The sequence below is a fragment of the Rattus norvegicus genome, chromosome 3, assembly GCF_021556685.1.
Source record: "Rattus norvegicus strain SHRSP/BbbUtx chromosome 3, alternate assembly SHRSP_T2T, whole genome shotgun sequence".
Lineage (NCBI taxonomy): Eukaryota > Metazoa > Chordata > Mammalia > Rodentia > Muridae > Rattus > Rattus norvegicus.
In genome coordinates, this window is record NC_141536.1 from 108806870 (window position 1) to 108827498 (window position 20629).

Sequence of the window (20629 nt, forward strand, 5' to 3'; positions counted from 1 at the left end):
TCCTCCAAGGCATTAGCTATTCTAGCTCTGCCCCAGACAAGGTCTTCTGGGCAACACGAGGAGACAGAAGTCTCCTAACTGCCCCAGGTCTGTTTCCTGATATGCAAAATGGTGAGTTCTCTTCCGGTCACTCAAAAGCAGAGCAACTCTCGGAGAATTTCTGAAAAGCTGCCCAATGCCAAATGATTCCATCTACTCCCTGGTTTCTCAGATCACACACCCTCACTTTGGAGAAACTCCCAACTGAATCAAGGCACACACCAGTGCCGCGGACCTGGGTTGAAGTAAGGGGCCTCAGGTCGTCCTAACAGAACCACCGTCCCGAGGGCGTCTGTCTGGCCCCCACAGAACTTGTCTGTGGAGGAGCGAGAAGACCCGGAACCCACGGGCGTCGGCTGAGGTGCGTGGGGCCCGGCCACCAGAGGGAGCTAAGGGAAAGGGACTCGGCGCGCCTAGTCAGTCAGGCTTGCGCGCGCTTTCCGCGTGGCAGCGCCGCCTTCGTCGTCAGCCAGGCGCGCTGCCTCTTTGTCTCTCGGCGCCTCCCGCGTCCCGGACAAACGGCTTCTGGCGGGAAGCTGTGCTCGCTCGGGAGCAATGGCAGGAGCGACGCAGCCCGGGCAGCCCCCGCCCTGCGTTTGCAGCGGGGGGAGACGTTTGGTCAAAGGAAAGCGAGTGGATGCTCGGACAGTGCTTTTCGCAGGCGGCCGGCGTCGGCTCCAGCGCCGATTTATAGTCTGGCTCGCTCCCCGCCCCCTCCCGTCAGTCTCTGGGCGGCGCCGGCTGCCGCGGTTCTGCCTGGCCGAGCTTCTGGCTGGGAGCCCGGGCGGGCACTCTGGGGACAGGGGCTGGGGGACCGAAGAGGGAAGGGGCGGAGGGTGGGTCGTGCGGGAGGTCGCCACTTCCTCCCTAGTGTCTGACCGGGGCGGGAAGATCCTTTCCTCCTCAGGCTTTCCTCTGTTCCCAGCTCCACACAGCCCCTTTATTCCAAGGCCCATGATTCCCTCCCCTTTATAATAAATTAAGGAATCTTCAGCGCCTACTAGATCCTAGGACAAGGGGAAGCCAAGTTTCTGACATCATGTCCTTAGCAAGAACCGCAGCCCTCGTGCAGGTGACAAGGGCTGGGTCCAGGTCTATCATACTGCCCTGGTCTCACATCTACAGAGTCCGGATGGCCACAGGGTAGAGCAGGGACATGTGTTCCGCTCCCTTAATGGGCAGCTTTCGGCTGGCATAGTGGTGCACGATTTCAGGGACGCTGCTGAAGGGTGGGCTGTTCTGGCCCAGCACATACTTGTGTTCCTTGGTCCGAGACAGCTTCATGTGCATGAAGCCCTGACTGCTCCTAGGAAGAGAAAGGGATCCTGGTGACCAGGGGTTCCTCCTAGTGCCCTACCACCCTCCCAGCAAGTGTGGTTCCAAAGCCAGCTTCAAGTGGGAAGTGGCTAGGGAAGGGATGGTGAGGAGGAGAGGGTTGAGTAGGTAGCATGAGGCACTGGCTTTGTGGTGAGGACATTGGGTGTGCCAAGAATGTGTGTGTGGTGAGTATACAGGGTGTGTGCTGGTAGAGAGAGCAGTGACCTCCACCCTCCAATTCTGTGATCCTAGCCCATCAGCCTCTGGCTAAGGCCAGTTTAACCCTACCTGGTTTTTTGAGACAGATTCATGTAGGTCAGGCTAGCCTCTGTCTCTACCTCTTAATTACAGGTGTGTGCCAGTTTATGGGGTGCTGAACACAGAACCCAGGGCTTTGTACATTCTAGCAAGCACCTTACCAACTGAACTGCAGCCCTGCCTTATGCTCAGCGCCCCTTCTTGAGATTTATGGCCACACCAGTTTTTGGGTCTTACACCACGTCAAGCCCTCTCAGTCCGTCCAGCCAGCCCTTAGGCCTAGAGTGACAGCATCTGGAGACTCTGTTAGCTTTACCTACCCAGAGTGATAGAAAAAGGAACTACAGTGTGGAGGTGAGGCAAGGCGAGAGGGGATGGGAGTCCCCCATCCTGGAGTCTGATTGAAGCAGAGAAGAAAGCTGCTGCAGAGACTTAATCTTCCTTTCAGTACAGAGTTTGTGTGGAGCAGGTCTTAGGGCCTGGATGTGTATGGCCTTGGAGAGGGGCTTATTCTTTTTCCTATACTGTAGTTTGGCTGAAAAGTGGGGGGGGGGAGGGAGGGGGGCCTGTTTACAGCAAAGCGGTCCCACCTTCCTGTGTTCCTGTGCATTAAACTTTATCTCGGTGATAGTAATTCTATCGAGAGCATGAAACAGTAACTTCAGACCCAACCCATATCGGATGTGGCTATGGTGAAAACAAAAAGTGACAGAACATGAGGCTGCACCCTCTCCCCTCAGGAGCTGTGCTCACATCCGACTGTATCTTATTACCTTCTGACCACGTCTTTTTCTCATAGTCCTCATGCTTCACTATAAACTAAACTAATTTTAATAAAAACCTCCACGTTTGCCTCATAAATCCATCTGCTAGTCCTGAAACTCTTCTTCAGGCCACCAATCCTGGTTTGGCCCTAGTTGAGATCCCTAAAACCTTGTGGGGGAAACTCATGTTGTTGAGGACGACAGTGAGACACTGGACATCTTTACCTGTACCCCAAAACTCTGACAAGAGAACGGACACTTTCCACTGCTTCTCCCAGCTCCCTAAAGCCAGAAAGTCAGCATTAGCTAGCCCTCCCCTCCAGACAGACACAATATGCAAAGCTCTGGCCTGTTCTCGAATGCCCTCCACTTTATAAAGTGTGGGGGTGGGGTACTCAGCAGGAGCAACTGTCCAGATTGCCACTGGCCGGTCTGGCAGCCCTGGGTCTGTACCATACCACAGGCATGGGGCTAAGGAATGTTCGGCACAGCACACAGCCTAATTTGCCTTTCCTAGCCTGAGCCCAGACGAGCAAGCAGAAGGCTGAGGGGCCTGGGTGGCAACAGGTCCTGTGAGGAGGCTGCTTCCATCCTGACGTCCTCATTGGCAAGGGGTTGGCAAATCAGCTGCCCCATCTACCTGGGCATAAAAAAGGTTTGACTAGACCTATTACACTGGGAAACAAGTGAGGAGTGGAGAGGAACGGGGGACTGCAGAGGAGAAAGGGGTGGAGGGAGGCTGGCTCTTCTGTGCTCTCCTCCAGGGTCTTAGGAATCTGCCTGGCTGCGTATCAGGATATAGAGGCATCTGGAGTTCTGAGATACTGCCTGGTGTACACAGTGAGCACACAGGCTCCGAGGAAAAGGAAACAAGGGTGTGGGTAACGGGGAGGTAGGGCAGTAAGCAATGGTCCCCATATGCTGTGGGAAGCAGTGTAGGCCCTATCTTCTCTCACCTCAGGATTTGAGAGTAACCCCCCTTCCCACAGCCCACTTGGGAGAAATGGCTCTCTCAAACTGCACAGCATGTTTTCTCAAGGAACAGACTCAGAAGGGTAACTGGCCTTCATCTGCATTACCAACCTCTGGAGGAGGGGTGGCTGTGCTTTTCAACCCCCAGGGACTAGTCCCTAGGGTACATTAAGACACAGCAAGGTCCTCGCCAGACCCTCAGGATGTTGGGTGGGACCAGCTGGGCCCAGGGCCGGCAAGGCTTTCTGAGGAAGCTGTTTAATTACCAGTGAAAGCCCTTCCATTAGGGAGAGAAGAGAAACCATAATTGTATTTCAGAGAAGCCATTTATATGCAAACGAGACCTTGGCAGACAGCCTGTTGGGTGGGATCGGCTGGAGTGTAGCAGACACCCAGGCTGGCCTTCTTCCCTAGACTAAGGCAATCCCTCACCCCTAGTTGCCCAGTTCCACTCTAAAGTCCCCAACCTTGGTGCTGTCTCCCTTTGGGCTGGACAGTACCAGATTTCCAGCAAATGGCAGTGGGTGAGGGTTGGAACCCTGTCACTGAGCAATGTAATTCCTGAAGTCAGACTGAGCTAGGTGCTGTGTTTGTGGATTTTGGAACACTTTCTGGCTATCTATGTTCTCTAGGCTGGCCTGGAAATCTTGGATGTAAGGAATCCTGCCTCAGCTTCCTAAGTAACTGAAACCACAGGTACTACCACCACATCTAGCTTAGAGACTTAATTATTAGCTGGTGACCTTGAGCAAGTAACAAAGCTCCTTGAATCTATTTCATTCATATAAAACAGGAGATTTATCAGCACAGCAGTAGTTGTTTTGGAAAAGGTATATATGCTAGGAGGTCCGTGCCAAGATTTTCAATTATAATCTTAGTAACAATGGACTACCTCAAGTTGTGTAAATCATATTTTTGACAAGTGAGCTTTTCCAAAGTCCTCTTTTTTATTTTATAGCTTGCAGACTCCTAGAATATAAGAGCTAGAAGAAACCCATATCAGTTCATTCTGCAAGAAGAGAGCCTGAGGCCTGGAGAAGGAAATGATTTGTCTATGGTCACCGTCACACAGCTAGTTTTATCAAACCCCAGAACAGAACCAAGACCACTTAACTGTCTATGGTAGATTTTTTGATCTTTTAGTGAAATTGAACAATCATCTAAATGTGTGCAATTCTACCCCTTGGACTTGTTTGGGGTGCAGGGGGCAGGTACCCTAGTACCTATCTAGTACCAGGGAATGTGGTGTGAGGTATACAAGATACTCCCATATTGAGGGGGAAGGTCGATGCACACTTCACTCCAGCTGGCCACCTTAGGGATGGCTATACTGGGTAGACTTCCTGGTTGCCAAGAGGAGCACAGGCCATCCTACTGTAGAGAGCCTGGAGTCTGAGCTGTTAGAGCTGCTCCAAAGAACAGGCTGATGGGAACCAAGAGCCCTATCTTGGCTACTTCTTCCTCTCTCCTCACATATGCACTGGACTCAGTGGAATGCTCTGGCCTCCTCCTCTGACCTAGATCTCCCACCCCCACCTCACCCTGTTGACCCTGCAGGTAGAACTACTCCCATATCTCCTGGCAGGTGCTTCTACCAGTTAGCATTTAACCGTGATGACAATAACAATTTATCTTAGAAACATGCTAGGTGCTAAGGCACTCAATCAAGTGCCTTAACATTAAATTTCATTTAATCTCTCCCAATAAAACGGATCTTATCAATCTTATTAAGAAATGGAGACCTAGAGAGGTTGAATGTCCAAGTGACAGAAACCTTCTGAACTGGATGCTACCCTTCAAACGCTTCCTCCTGAGAAGTCTCAGACATTTCAGGTTCCCAGAGCCAGCAGTTGCTCAAAGGGCATCTGGTTCTTCCCCGTCTGGCTGGACCAGAAGAGAGTGCTGAAATCCTCTTCTGCCCTACAGGTGAGTGGGCACCTCTACCCATGGCCTTCCCTACTCACTTGAGGGAGAGGGAGAAGTCATTCTTGCTGCTCTCACTGTTGCGCACCAGGTAGCTGGCCTCTTTGCACAGCCTGAGCAGGTTCTCTGCATCTGTTCGGCTGATGGCCCCGTGGTACCAGCTGAGGACGAGAGAGGAGAAGGGGGCATCTCTGCTGGGTCCCTCGCCGTCCAGGCCCACCCATTCTGGGTGTCCCCTGCAGGGAAGCCATTGCAGGAGGGAAGGAAGAGGGAGGGAGTCCCCAGCTGGACACAGACACTCACACCTGGTTTTCCAGAGGCAGTGCTGGATCTGTCCACTCCCCCAGGGGGCTGCTGGGCTCCGCGCCTAGGGGCTTGGCTGTCTTGGGGTTCCCAGCAGATAGCCTGGGAGGTAGCCGCCCCTTCTCCTCCCGGCCAGGTGACAGGCAATTCTTCTCCGATCCTTCAAACTGGGCTGTAAGGAACACACTGGTCATGGACTCTGAGGTGTCTAGAGGCAGAGCCCTCTCAAGCAGCCAATATCCTACCCTACTTCTTCCAAGTCCCCACAAAGGCCAAAGGCATGTTCTGGGAGGGCATGCTCACAGGCCTGCCTGCCTGACTCCAAGGAGAGAATCCTAGACCACTCTCAGGGAAGGGTACAGCTCCTGAGCCACACCAAGCCTCCTGGGGCCTCTCAGTCCACACAAGCAGGCAAAAGGGGACAGAAAACAGGAGAAACCACTTAAGCTGTCTCCCTCAGCGGACTGCCTTCCTCTTTTAGACCCTCCTTAGGGTGGCTTCAGTGTTGATAATATTGTTTCTTTCTCCTCAGAGTTCATTACCGATCTCCAAATCACCCTGCCAGGCTGGTCTGTAGAAATGACTTATTGATCTAAGAACAATTATCTGACTCCCCTTGGTGCTGTCCTGACAGGCTAATCCTGTCCAAAGCCGCCAGGCTGCCTGGCCCTCTCCACCCAAGGTTGCCGCTGCCCATTGTCCTCCCTCCCCTTCTACAGAGGTCCAGGGAGGCAGCACTGCATCTCCAAAGCAGGGCAGCCAGGTAGCTGAGCCAGCACAGGGGAACACTCCCCGCATCCTCCAAGTGGGTCACACGCACAGGTGACACTCTCCTCTATCCTGCATTTACAAAGTACCTACAAACCCTCATGCTTGATGTACAACAGGATGCTCATGGCTGCACACACACACACATGCATACACACACACACACACACACACACACACACACACACACACACACACACACACACACACACCCGCACACCCTTGGGTGTTCATGCTGGATGTAGAGGAAGAAGTTGATGCCTTTGCTTTTCCCCCTCAATAGAGGCTCTCTCTCCTTGTAGCTCTCTCTCCTTTGCCAGCACTTCCCCATACCTCATGAACACCTGCTTTAGCAGGCAAAGCTCCACACAAAAAGAACTTCAGTTTTAAAACAGTGGATTTTTCTTATTTTTAGACACAGTTCCACTTTATAGCCTAGGTTGTTTTATGGAACTATGTAGCTCATGACAGTCCTCCTGCCTCAGCTTCCCAAGTGCTGGAGCCGAATTTGTGTGCAGTGGTGAAGAAATTAGGAAAGGGCCTTTGTTAAGAGACCACGCGTATGGCTCTGGGTGGGGATGGGGAACGTGCTTTGTCTTTTCCTTCTTCCTCCAGGACAGGGGATTCTTCCAACCCGAGCCCACAGAGGCTGACAGGTAAAAGACCTATCACCCTGGCCACAGTCCCCAAAGGACCCACCGCTGCTGTCCTCCAGGCTGGGCTCAGGGAGGGGTGAAGCTGGACCGGAGATGTCCCTGTCCCCGTCAGGCAGGGAGGGGCTGCTGTCCAGCTGTCCCACAGGTGGAGGCCAAGGTAGGTCTTTGATGACCTTTATGTCAACTGGAGCCAGCAGCAGAAGGGAGAAGAGAAAAAGACAGTGACAGAGACAGAGAAAGGCAGAGGTTGAGACATCAAAAACACAGAGGTAAGATACACAGTAGCCTAGAAAGGAGGAGGGGCAGAGGCAGAGGCCAGGGCAGCACTAGAGGAGGGAACAGGACTCAGGGCTGAGCAGGGCAGGTGCTAACCACACCAGCCTGGCCCAGTGAGGAAAAGGTAGGAGTGTTGAGTGGTAAACAGGATCTTGCTTGGTCAGCCCCGTGGGTTCCCTAATCTTCTACCCCCTCACTAGTTTCCAGGAACCAAGAGGACCTGGAAGGCAACATGGGAAAGGGACTGCCTACACCTCTGGAACCACACCCCTGACACTTCATTGTCCCCTTTCCTCTTTTGCCCCCAGCCTGCGAACTAGCAGACCTCAAGACTGGGACAAACCTCGGGTTATCTGGAATACTCAAGACTTGGGGCAAAGGGATTCTTTTTTTTTTATTTTAAATCGAATCCTGCTCCTCCTAGTCCCGAGTGATGCCACCAGTGGCTGGCTGTAGGGCCACTAACGAGGTTTCCTAATGATGAACATAGATTTCCCATTAAGCAATCCAAACAGTATTGATTCTCCAAGGAGACCTCTGGAGATAAATGGCCCATCCTTGATGGGTGTGTGCTTTACAGGAAGCAAAGCAGATACTTGTGGTTTCCCAGTCTGGCTGCCAGGGTTGGGAGGGCAGAGCTGAGGGCTGGATACAGATTGAGCTGTCTGTGTGTGAGAGGTAGGGGTGTGTGTGTGTGTGTGTGTGTGTGTGTGTGTGTGTGTGTAGGGAATGGACGCAGGGGTGAAATCTAATGGCATCTCAGTCCTTAAGATCCAGGATTGAAGGTACTCTCCCAATTTAAGGCCTTTGCTCCACCCACCTCAGACTGTCAATGTGTACTGTTTCCATGGTGGACTTGGGCCTGGGACACAGTGGTGTGGTTGGGACAGGAGAAACCTGATCTTCACTTAGCAATCTCCCAGCCTCCATATGCAGCTCAGCATACCCTTGGAGCCAGTCAGGCTTGCCACTAGGGTCTCAGTCTCAGGATCCAGGTCACACATATATCGATTTGTATCATTTGAGGTATAAAATATCCTCTTTGTCAAATATATTTAACATATGCCACATGTTTCATAATCTGTACTGGAATGTGTTTATTTTTACCCAGACTCCCAAAGGTGGTTACAGCTGGAGCTTGGCCTGGAAGAGGTGAGATATAGAGACGTATGCTCACCCTTGCTCGCCTGTGCACACAGCACTGCCCTAGAGTTCCACCCCTAGACCTTGCTTGGTTCCTAGGGTCTGCTCCTTCCACTCTCCCAAGTCTGTAAAGTGCTCAGAGGCCCCAGCAGAGCTGCTCCTGCCACAAGACTCACCCGCAAAGGCTTTGGAAATCCGTTCCTTCTTCCACTCCCAGGGCTGGTCATACTCTTCTGGAGGCCTCTCGTCATCCTCCGGCAGGCGGGACTCCCTGGGCCAGGGAGCCCCCTCACCTTCCAGGCTGGCCCCCTCATCTTCTGGCTCATAGGGTGTGTCATAGAGAGGTAGGGGTTGAACTGCCGTCTCCTTAGATCCCCGGATCTCTGCCCAGTGCAAAGAGGAGAGAGGTGTAAGGAGTAAGCTTAACCCAGAGCCTATGCCTTGGCTTGAGGAGAACTCAGCAGCCACAAATCCTGGATCCCACCGGAGGAAGTGGCAGACACACGGCAAAGTAAAAGGAGAAAGACTCCAGGATAACCAGCAAGGTCTGGGAAAGCTGAAGTGGGCATGTTAGGGAAACTGAGACACAGTGCTCCTCTCTGCCCACCTGTCCCTTAGTGCCCAGCTCTGTTTCCTTATGTTCTAGTTAAAGTAACTTCACAATCAGGAAATCCTCTGTCACTCAGATGCCACTGACCCCTCTTATTAACAGTTTCCCCCTGACAAGTCAACTTTGCCCACTGTCTTCTCTCCTTCCCATTGATCATGTTCTCCTGGATCCTCTCTTGGTCTCTGTTCACAGGCCCAGCGATGCTTAGTTCTTCCCACCCTGACTCCTAAGCTGTTTGCTCAGACCTCACAGCGTCAGTCCTTCTGGTGTTCTGGTCCTCCTTCCACAGCTGCTACCAATGCTCCATTTTGTCCTCAGCTCCCTTCAGACTTTTAGGATCGCTGATGTAAATCTGATAAAAGATCCAGTTCTAACTTGCCACAAAATATGTATTTTAGGACTGGGACTGTGTCTCTGTGGTAGAACACCTGCTTAGCACGCAGGAGGCCTGGGTTTGATCACCAGGGCCATCCGCACCTTCAGCCCTTCTCCCCGCAAAAATGTACGGTTAAAGCACTTACATTTTCACATATAATTCCAGGATACTCACGGCCCACACCATATCTCTCAGACCTAACCCGGTACCCCTTCTCACTGTCCACTTCTGCCCACCAGTGCTTCCGTTGGACCTGAGTGTACTGCACTCTTTAACTCCATCTCAGGACTTTCAACCTCATCTCTCCATAGCTGGGCTTTTACCAGGACGCACCTCACAGGCTCTTTGAAATAACCCTCCTGTGAGGACGCTCTTCCCCTCACTCATCTCTAAGGAGGAGGGTAGGGCAGCTGATCTGATTGGCTAGTGAGTGCTCACTCCCTTCCTCAGCTCAGCCTTCCCTGGATTCTTCTCTTCCATGTGTGCTCCTGTACAGAGGCCGCCTGTGCTGCCAAGTCTGAGCAGGCATGTTTAACTTCCTGAAGAGTATTTAAAAAACCATTGTGTTAACATCGCTAAGTTATTTCCTTTGGTCAACTTTATCAGCAATAAAGTTGACATTTAAATCTCCATTAGCCCTTTCCTTAATTTGACTTCTTAATTCTTTCTAAGCTGAGAAGAGGAAGAAACAATTTGTAATTACAGGCTCCTTAGCTTCCCAATAGTTGGGCTAGACATGGTGACGACCTATGTCTGTAATCCCGGCCTTGGAAGGTAAGGACAGGAGGAATGCTGTAATCTCAGGCTAGCCTGGATGATATAGCAAGTTCCAGGCTAGCTTGACTACATATTGAGAGCACATCTTATAAAAGCAAACAAAAATGCAATAATACCAAGTAGCAGTGAGATAGCTTGTTAACTTAGCAGTATGGCAGCTAGCTCTTCTAGTCGGTTCTGTGTACCACGGCCTCAGAACCCCCCTTAAATGCCACATCAATCTCGTTTCTTTCTTCTGGCACAAGTCCACATTCTTTACTTAAACCTCTGCATCCTTCTTGGTCTCTGCCATCTCAGACAGAGCCTGAAGCACCATTTCTCTTGGACTTCCCGTCCTCTCCGATCCCCTCCTGATCTCTCTGTTCACCCTCACTCTGACTCTTTCCCTGGGTCATCTCTTGGGGAGGTCTGACTCAGTCCTTTCTACTCTAACTCTGAAACGCTTCCTCGGCCCACTCCATGGCACCCAATGCATCTACTCACCTGCTGTCAGCGTTTCTCTTTGATAACGTTAACTCAAACTCAGTACATTTCCAAAGGCTACTGACCGACTTTCTTTTGGGAATGTTTGACTCAACTCATACCACCATCCTGGAGCTAGGAAGCCTATGTCTCCAGTGTTTCTACTGGACCTTTGGTTACACAGCCTCCTTTATGGCTTCAGGTGTCACAGCTTACACCTTTTCTTCCAAATTCTTGAAGGCCTTGACAACATTCCTGAGAGCCTGGCACAGGATTTCTCCCTGTTTGCCAGGGATCATGGGACCAGTCCTTAGATTTGTTGTGCAGAGCCAAGGTCTCAGAGCAATCGCCCTCATCCTCAGTACTTACCAGCCATCATCTTTTGGGCCTCGTAGGGCTCCATGTAGCCATCATTTTCAGGGACCTTCTCTGCAGCTCCTGAAGTTCCTCCTGAGCCTTCACCAGTCTCCTGAACATCGAATGGGTCCGCATAGTCCTCTAGGATTGCCAGCTAGGAGAAGGCAAAGACAACAAGGCTCAGGCAAGGACAGGCAGCTCTGCTCCCCCTGGCAGAGATGGGACTTCTTTCTTTCCTACTAATGTCCTGCCTTGTGGCCATGTCCTAGGCTAAATAGCCAGGATGAAGCTACTGGGTCTTAAGAGTTAATCTTAGGGTCCGAGCTGGACAACAGCAGAGAACAAAGAGTTGTGCTGAAGAGCAGAACGGTAAGGTGACATCTCAGAGATTAGCACAGTGTAGCCTGTCACACTTCCACAGATGTTCAACAAAGAGCGAGCCAGTGACCTTGAAGAAACTAAAGCAGATGGTGTAGCGCAGGCTTTTAACCCCAGCACTCAGAAGGCAGAGGCAGGTGGAGCTCTGGGAGTTCCAGGGTATTCCAGGCCAACCAGCGTTACAAGGTAAGACCCTGTCTCTATTAATAGAGGAAGGAGGAGAAGGAAGAGGGGGCGGGAGGAGGAGGAGGGAAAAGGAAGTAGGGACATCACTCTGTCACCATTCTGTCATTTGATCCTTGTCAGGTCCTTGTTCTGTGGGTACCATAAACTCTTTTGAAGAAACTGGACAACAGGCATTTAGGAGATACACCCTAAACCATCTGCCTTAGATGGAAAGTTCACTGGAACTCACTCGATTGGTGTACAGGGCTATTGACCTGTAGCTGGTGGGGCTTCTCAGCCTCCTGGGAGGAAAATGCCTTGGGGCACCCTGGGACACCCCTGAGACCGGATGAGGTCCAGAGCCAGGATCTAGAAAACCAGTCTCAGCTTTCCATTTCCCCGCCACCCGTCCCTGTCTCATACATTGGCAAAGCAGTGACAACAGAGGACGCCAAGGCGTGCAGGGCAGGGCAGGGCTGAGGACAATGGAGTCTTTCTCCAAACTGGGCAGGAAAAGGTAGGACTCACCAAGCCAGGCCCTGGAGCACTGCACCACTCACAGGGTCACAGCTGGCATCAGAGGTGGTTCTGGGGCTCGCAGCGCAGGGAATGGCCGCTCCTGAATTCCACCCAACTGAAGCCTAGGCTGAGCCAGGTGACCACCCTGCCCTCCGTGAGAGGACCTGGGAAGGGTACCCCTGGGAGGACAAGATGGAGCAAGAACCAACTCCACCTCACACATCCCTCTGGCTGTCCCTTTGGCCCCATGTGACCCATCTACAGGTTTCCGAGATTGTCCCTGTGACTGCCTCTACCTTATCCTCAGGTGTTTACGCTTCTACCTTGTTTCAGTCTGGCCCTCAGCTCTTTACTTCCCTTCCTACCTACCTGCTTGAGGTAGCTCACACCAACCAATCAGTAGTCCAGGTTATCGGCTACCCTACACATCTCATGTGTGTCTCTCTGGCTCCAATAGGCAACTGGCAGAAGGCTGTAAACGTCCTTCTCTTTTATTCTACCAGCACTATACTCGAGCCCTTCACCCCTAGTCCTCTGCTCTCCAGGGAACAGATGAGTCCGTCCGGGTCCATCACACACAGTCCCCCCACCCCCAGCTTTTTCCCCCTCCCAGGCCACTGGCATCTACAGCATCACCCACTGCCCACTGCTGGCAACTCTGCCAGTCAGCACACAGCGTCAAGTCATGTGTGGCAGCCACTCTACAGTGTCTGAGCCACCTGACACATTATCCTTACACCTCACAATAACTTCTCACTCCAGTGTTTTGAGAAAGAGTTCACCGTGAGAACTCTACTTTCCTCTCTGGACCACGCTCTGAACGCGCCATGATTGTTTTAATCAATGGTTTCCTCTCTGCCTGCACCACCTTCCTGTCCTGGCAAATCCTTACTCAAGAAGCCCCGTCCATGCTCCTCCGGGCCCAGCCCATTAGGTACCTGTCTGATTGCACTAAGAAGCAAATGCTTGTTCTACTGTTGTGTCTTTAGGCAGACTGGGCACTTCCTGGGGGCAGGACCCACATTTACAGCTAAATACCCAGGAGCTGACAGCTCTCAGTAATTGTGTGAAACCCATCACAGAAAAGGAGAGGAATGAATGAAAGCACAGCCCTTTCCCCGCCCCCCATTGACTGAGTCGATACAGAAAAATATAAGCCTAGGTAGATAGGTTATTAAAGGATGACCAAGCCTTTCCAAATGAGACTGAATTCTAGGAAGTTTCTCAGTGAGGTGCTGCCCTCAACACTCCTCCTAGCCTCCTAGGGCCCCACTCCAGAGCCCTTCCAGGCCTCCCCTCAGCAAGCCTGGTCAGAGTTGCACACAGTTGCTTCTTCCTGGAATCCCTGCCCCTCCCAGGCTGGCGTGGGCCTCCCCACGCCAGCTGACAGTGCCTGTAGGCGACCTGGTGTCGGTTCTGCAGACAGCTCAATGGCTCTTCTGTTGCACTCCTGGTTCCACACCCTGCTCCAGGAAGCCCCAGACCCCCACCCTGGACTGGGGCATGCAGAGAGCTACCCGAAAGGCCCAGGACAGGAGCGGCAGCAGAGTCACCAGCTGGGAAGGCTGGCAGGACTGGTATCCACTCTGGGCACAGAAAATCCAAGCCAGACCCCAAGCCTGCTTGCCCAGGGTTTCTGTGTGAGAGGGGGAGAAATTGCTCAGGGGAACACAGTCCATGAGACTATGTTTGGACTACTCAATCTGTAGTCTGTGTCCCCTTGACCCCCTCTATGTGCCCACTGCTCTATCCAGCACTCATCACAGGCCCAGCACACAGTAGATGCTGGATGCATGTTTACTGGATACATAAAGGAGCTCCTACTCAGACTTCTATTGAAGTGACATTAGTGCCACCTGCCCCAGGTGCTCTGACCTTTGAATGACCTGAATGACCAGTGGCAGTGGGAGGCTCAGGCTCACTGGAGAATCCATTTTGGAAAAGGGAAGAAGGGGAGAACTGTCAGCTAGGACGTGGGAAGGCACCTAACACCATGGCAAGCAATACTCAAGCACATCCCCTTTTCCAGCCAGGGCGCTGCTGAAAAACTTCCCAACCAGGAAGTAAGGTAGTGGCTACTCAAAGGGCCCTGTGCCACCCCTGCTCTCTCCTACCGTCCTATAAGCTGTCTCTAGGACCCTGCCATGCATCTGCTCACTTGGACAGTGGCTCTCCCAGAGCAGCTGCCAGCTTTTGAACCTCCTTCCTGACCATGCCTCTCCCCGGGCAGCTAACAGGACTACCATCTGTTTCCACCTTCCACTTTTCAGTTGGCCCGAATGACATGTTTCTGACCTACCCATGGGTTCCCCAGGGTGGTGTTGGTGTTGGTGACTACAGAACAGGTACTCTGTGGACTTCAGAGTTCCCAAACTCTCTTACTGCAGTTCCTCCACAGCTTCCGGTGCACAACTGCCCGCATGCCTGAGCCTTTTCTTCCCTCCCTGCTGCAGCAGAGCGGCTAAGGAATAAATAGTAAGAAGGAGCTGTAATATTCTTAGCCGGAAGGCTGACAGGAATGAGTGGTCAATAAATGTCAGCTCTTAGGACTGGAGAGATGGCTCAGCAGTTAAGAACACTGGCTGCGGGGCTGGGGATTTAGCTCAGTGGTAGAGCGCTTACCTAGGAAGCGCAAGGCCCTGGGTTCGGTCCCCAGCTCCGAAAAAAAAGAACCAAAAAAAAAAAAAAAAAAAAAAGAACACTGGCTGCTCTTCCAAGAGGACATGGGTACAACTCCTAGCACCCACATGGTGGCTCACAACCATCAAAAGTTCAGTTGGGGCAATCAAGCAAGGCCCTCTTCTGGTGTCCACAGGCACTGCAATGCACAAGACTGAGACCCAAGCCTCCTAACACTCAGCGCCTTTTTACAAATGTTTCCAAATTTTTCTTTCCTCAAGTTTTAGACTTATATTTTAGTTTAGGGGTTGAGGACATAGTTCAATGACAAGAGAATCTGCCTAGACTTGCAAGACCTACATCAGGTTCAATCTTTAGCACGAGAAAAGAAAATCACCTGAGTGTGGACAACCTAATTCTGTTAATTTAGTTCCCCCACCCACAGTATTTAACCTTTTGTCACTGAAAACCAATAACCTAATCAGTGTGGCTAGGAGCACAGTGCTTACTTTCTGAGGCCAAGCATCTGTCCCTGCTACTCCTACTTACTGTGATACCCTTTCCTATCGTACATGCTCGGGAAGCCAACATGACACAAATGGGTTATTTCCTGATTTCTGATTATAAGGGTAATGCCGTACTTACAAAACACCTAAACATCACAGACATGTGGCTGATGTTACCAACCCTGGTGAGGTCCTTGGATGTGTTATGACTGTTTACTTCAAGACAGTTCCACAAGTGGCAGGCTTCAGTGCTCAGGAAATGGTGAACTAGGCAAAGAACACACCCTACATCGTCTCTTCTCCTCTCCCGAGTCTCTCATTGCTAGTTAGCAAATGACTGCTGCCTCTCTGCGGGAGCCCTGGTGGCCGGTGCTGAAGGCCCTGGAGTGGAGCTCAGTCCAGAATCGTACTGCTGGGCGGTCAGCTTCAGGTCTACCACTTGCTGGCCGAGAAGCCCTGTAAGTGGGACTCACAGCCCTGTGCTTCTTCAGCTCTCCACGTCCAACCCAGGGTAGACTCTTTCTTATAGGGTTGCTGTAAACACTGACTGGCCCAGTACATAAGAGCTGTGGGAAAGGGTGCCAGGCACAAGACACATGCTCAGTAAATGCCTGCTACAATACTATTAAAGACAAAGAGACCAGATTTTGGGGTCCCCCAAGAGCTCATACTGACAGACACAAAATACTCTCTAAGAAGAGCGAAGCACCCTAAGGTGTTCAGGAGTTACCCACAAGTTCACGGTGTGCAGGAGTGGGGGCTGCATCTTTGCTCTTCCATAATGTCACGCTGGTTCTGGGATTAGAAGTATGGGAGGTACCCCGCTGGGTGCTCAGCCCAGGCATCTTTCTTCTCCTATCCACGAGCTCTCCAAAGGCAGAGTGCAAGGGTCAAGGTGTTACCAAGTCACTCACTGCCCAAGCCAGTGCAGATGTCTCCTACATGTCTGGTTCCCGACTGTGGTACTGCAGTGTGAGAAGGCAGACCCAACAGAGGACACAGGCCAGCCAATAACCCATCAGCAGTCATCCTGGAGTGCCAGTGACAACACAGATACCCGGCCCAGGGCTGAGCCACTCCAGTCCTTCCCCTGGACTCCTCTCTTTACCACATTTCCCCCCGTGTCTCCAACACAGAATAAGCACAAGATAAGCCAAACTTCCGTCCTCTGCGAAGACAGCAGAAGGCAAACTCAAAAAAGAAAGAAAAAAAAACCCACCAAAACCAAAGTCAACACACAAGAAATCCAAAGCCAACCAACCAATCAACCCCCAAAGAACAGGTATCCTTCTCTACACCCAGACCAGCATCACCTAAGGACACCACACTGAATGGACACTAAGAGTGGTCCTAGCTTCGGCAGCCTCTACACAATCATCAGCACAGGAGCATCATGATGGGACACAGACACCTCAGACTCTTACCTCACTTTCCTCCTGCTGTTTGCTCACTACTTTCTAAAAGGAGCCTGGATGCTCTAAGCCTACGCAGTACATCTGTGACACACACCTGTTGTAAAAAGTGCTCAAAACTGGCGCTCAAAAGCTGGCTCAGTGGGTAAAGGTTCTTGTCTTCGAGCCTGTATCAGTTTATCTCTAGGACTCATTACTAGCAAGTCATTCCTCTGACTTTCCAGCATGCTTCTGTTTACAAGGACACACACATTTAAATCTTTTTTTTTTTTTTTTTTTGGTTCTTTTTTTTTTTTTCGGAGCTGGGGACGGAACCCAGGGCCTTGCGCTTCCTAGGTAAGTGCTCTACCACTGAGCTAAATCCCCAACCCCACACATTTAAATCTGAAAACAGGTTTTCAGCAGAGGGCTAGAGGGGTGGTACAGCGGGTAAGAGCACATGCTCCTCTTGACAAGAATCTGAGTTGGGTTCCCAGCATCCACCTCGGGTAGCGCACAACTTCCTTTAACTACAGCTCCAGGGGAGGTCTAACACCCTCTTCTGGTCTCAAAGGGTACTGCATTCATATACACAAAGCCACATACAGATGCACACAAACGTATATAATGTTTAAAATTGCTAACGAAATCTTTTTAAAGTTAAAAAAAATTTCAATACTATTTTGGGGGGGCTATTATTTTTTAAAATTCCAATACTATTTTTGGAGAGGGGGGGCTATAAACTCCTGTAAAAATTTAAGAGCTATGAGCCTTTTCCCATATAAATGAGAAATACTTGCACACAACTTCTGGGTGCTCAAGAGCCCTAGGGTTGGCCCCAGGAGCTAGGAGTAAGAAAGAGGCCTGGTATCAATGTGGGGTGCCTGTTTTGTTACCCATGCCAGGTCTTGCCTTCATATTGGCACGAGGACACACTGCAGATATGATAGGCAACTCCGACTTCATTTAATCCCAACCCCACTCCTTTTCCATAATTAGATCATGTTTCTTTTCCTGTTGAAGCTTGGAGAACAGTGATTGCATGAAGAGGAGGCCCAACCCCGGACCTTCTGCCGGAGCAGAGCCTGGAAGTGGGACCAGGGCCCAGCACCAGAGGGGGTTCTTTGGGGGCCATCTGGTCAGGCCCTAGCTGCCGTTGCAGGGTGTCGCTCTTGCTGTTCCCACACCTGCCCCGCCAGGCCTGGCCAGATGGTCAGCTCTGTGACTTTGCCAGTTATACCAGTGGGCTTCAGAGTGGGCTGGCAGCCAGAGAACCCAGCATAGAAAGAAGGCTAACGAAGCCCCAGGACCTTAGGGCCTTGTCCAGATTGCCACTCCCTCTTGCCTCCTCACCCTATGGCTCCTTGGCATCTCCAGTTTAGTGGGGAAACACTTCTACCCATTCCATCGAACCTCAGGACCCAGCCCTGGAACCTCTGTCTGCCAGCCAAGGAGCTCTACAGAGCTGAGAAGACAGGGGAAGCTGCCACACAGCATAGAAACCGCAGCTCAGAGGGAGTGGTGGTCCAGAGGCAGCACTGCACACCAGCCCTGCCGGTGTCTGGCCACCTGGGTTTAGGGCAAGAGCTCAGGTACCTTGTCTGGCTTAGCTTTTCCTAGGAGAATACTCTGGTATCCCTCAAATTCTGTTCCTAGATGGGAGGGAGTTAATTGATTTCTGAATTATGAGGAGCCATAGGTCAGCCCATGGGACAGCTCAGATGGTACACCCTGGATCCTTTTATCACACACATACACCAAAGAAAGCACAGATTGTGTGGCTCCCGGGAGAGCCTGTTGGATTTCATTCCTGTCTCTGTGGCTGACTGGCAAGAGACTCAGACACCTCTTGTGCATCCCCTCCCCCAGATCTGAAAAAGACCACAGGTCAGAGCTGACCCAACTGAAGCATGGACGGGCCTGAGGGTCTGTGCATAGGGCGACAGCTCCTTCCTTGGAGGTTTCTGGGAAACCATGGAAGGAAAACCATGTCTTGGAAATCTAAGCCCCTTAGCCACCCTGTTAATGGACACGCACATTTCAGGACACTGGGTCAGACACTCTGGAGACAGAAATGACAAAAAAAAAAATAAACTGGACATTTTCCTGGAGGAACCCACAGTGTGGTGGGCAGCCTGTTAGGTCATTCTAAGCCACTACAGAAAGGAGAATAGCCAAGGACAGCTTAGACCATGGGCCAAAAGCCAGTGGCCAGGGAGGAGGAGACTGGTCCATAGGGAGGACAAGGCCTAGCAACTCCCCTCTGCTTCACCGATGTACCACTGTCGTCGTCGAGTCATACAGCAGCAATTAGGAAGAAGGCTGCACACTGCCTGGGAGAAGTGGCCTTGGACCTTCCTCTTCAGCTGAAGGATGAGCCAGGACGGTCAGCCATGCTCTATGGCAAGAGCTGTGTGTGTGTGTGTGTGGGGGGGGGGGGGGCTGATTCACACATCTGAGGCCCTTTTAGACCCCAACACACCTCTTATCCAGAAAGCTTAGCAGGACAGTGATCTTTTGGCTAAAAAGCCCAATTCTGAAACCTGAGGATTCAGACATTAACTGCTCTCTAATCAGATAAAAATCTCGACTGAGGAGAGATGAGCTCTCAGTCTGTGGAGGCTCAGAGTCACCTTCCCCCGATTTAGGGGTGGGGGATGGCTTTCAGCTGTCTATCATCCAGGACAGGTAAAATTGGAATTAAGAAGGAAGGTCGACGTCCCGAGAAACAAACTATTGGGAGTCTTCCTCCAGTGCCCACAGACCATGAAAAAGCTCCAGTCTCTCCCTGAATGGACGGCTAAGGAGGGAAACCAAGAGGAGATGATGCATGAACCCAGTCACTCAGCCTTAACTGGGCAACAGGTCCTGACCACCAAGTGTCCTCATACTTGGGGGAACACTAGAAGGAGTGCTCCTATACCTCAGGGGTGAATTTCTTCAGTAAGAGCAGGACAATGCCATGGCATTCTGAGTACAACAGTTCACCCCCTCTAATCCCGCCAGAAAAGGCAAAGGCCAGCGCTCGCTCACTGTGTTCACATAAGAAATCTTAGTTTTCAGCTCCTTTCTGGGGCTTCAGACCGGCAAAGATGCCTGGATTCCAGGACAGGGTGGGAGGGAGGAGAAGGGGAAGAAGAGGGGGGGAGAGGAAAGCTTTGTGGAAGAAGAGTCAAGAGATCAAAGGGCAGAGAATCTGCTGCTCGAGAGAGGGCACAAAGGCCATAAACCAGCAAAGGGGAGGGAGGGGTGCTTCTCAATGCCCGTTAGAAAAAAGGCTCCAGGATCAGTGTGGAGGGGTTGCAAAGCTGAGGGAAGAGCCCACGGAGGAGGTCGTCACTAGTCCTGGGGCCCTAACAGGAAATAGGGCAGAGTTTGGGGGCTCAGATTAGTCAGTGGAAGCTAACAAAAGGGTTAAATTTGAGCCCCCGTGTCAGGGACGAAGCTTCTGTTAGCCAGAAATACTGACGGCTAAAAGCTGAGTCCCAGCCAAGCCACCTTTGTCCCTCCCTAAATCTCAGACCTCAGACCACCACCCCTCCTGGACACCCACGCCCGGCGCCGCACTCACCCGGTCGCTGCTGGCAGGGGGTCCGGAGTCCGGAGGCGGCGCTGGGGGCCCCGGGGTCTCGACCCGAATGAGGCGGTGCGGGGGTGAGCCGTGGCGCGGGGGCGGTGTGGGGCCAGGGACCGTAGGGGTGGAAAGGGCGGCGGACACAGACGAGCCCCCAGAGTAGGGGTCCTCGAAGTCGCGGTCTCGCTGCAGCCGGTAGGCGGCTAGGATGTCCGGGGGCGGCGCAGGGGGCGCGGCCGGACAGGGCGCTGGGGGGCGGTAGTCGGGCTCTGGGGGGGCGGGTTTGGTGCCCCCTCCGCCGCCGCCCCCGCGAAAGCCCAGATGCTCCCGCAGCCACTTAGCCACTCCGCCGCTGCCGCCCCCTCCCGGGGCGGTCCCCGCACCCCCAGCCCCGCGGCGGGATCCCCCGGGGCCGCCCCCCGCGCTGCCCTGCGCCCGCGACCCGGGGCCGGAGCCCGTAGGAGGAGCTCCGCTCA

The 20629-nt window shown here is 52.2% G+C and overlaps 1 protein-coding gene across 7 annotated transcripts in view; it reads right to left on the bottom strand.

The window, feature by feature from the left end:
• Window positions 1–686: 686 nt before the first annotated feature.
• The window catches only part of Shf (Src homology 2 domain containing F), a 19977-nt gene continuing 34 nt past the window's right edge, over window positions 687–20629 (bottom strand). Inside the window, exons 1-7 of one of the 7 annotated variants that reach the window (NM_001430478.1) lie at window positions 20151–20629; window positions 11014–11155; window positions 8596–8802; window positions 7044–7184; window positions 5577–5748; window positions 5315–5434; window positions 689–1345 (exon numbers count right to left, since the gene is read on the bottom strand). The exon at window positions 20151–20629 is cut by the window's right edge and continues 33 nt beyond it. In NM_001430478.1, the coding sequence (NP_001417407.1) occupies window positions 1159–1345; window positions 5315–5434; window positions 5577–5748; window positions 7044–7184; window positions 8596–8802; window positions 11014–11155; window positions 20151–20629 (1448 nt within the window). In that variant the 3' untranslated portion in view covers window positions 689–1158. Of the gene's footprint in view, window positions 1346–4278; window positions 5510–5576; window positions 5749–7043; window positions 7185–8595; window positions 8803–11013; window positions 11156–20150 lie in introns of those variants that run through there. The other 6 variants (XM_087653329.1, NM_001430479.1, XM_087653330.1 and 3 more) reach the window with 6 other exon arrangements.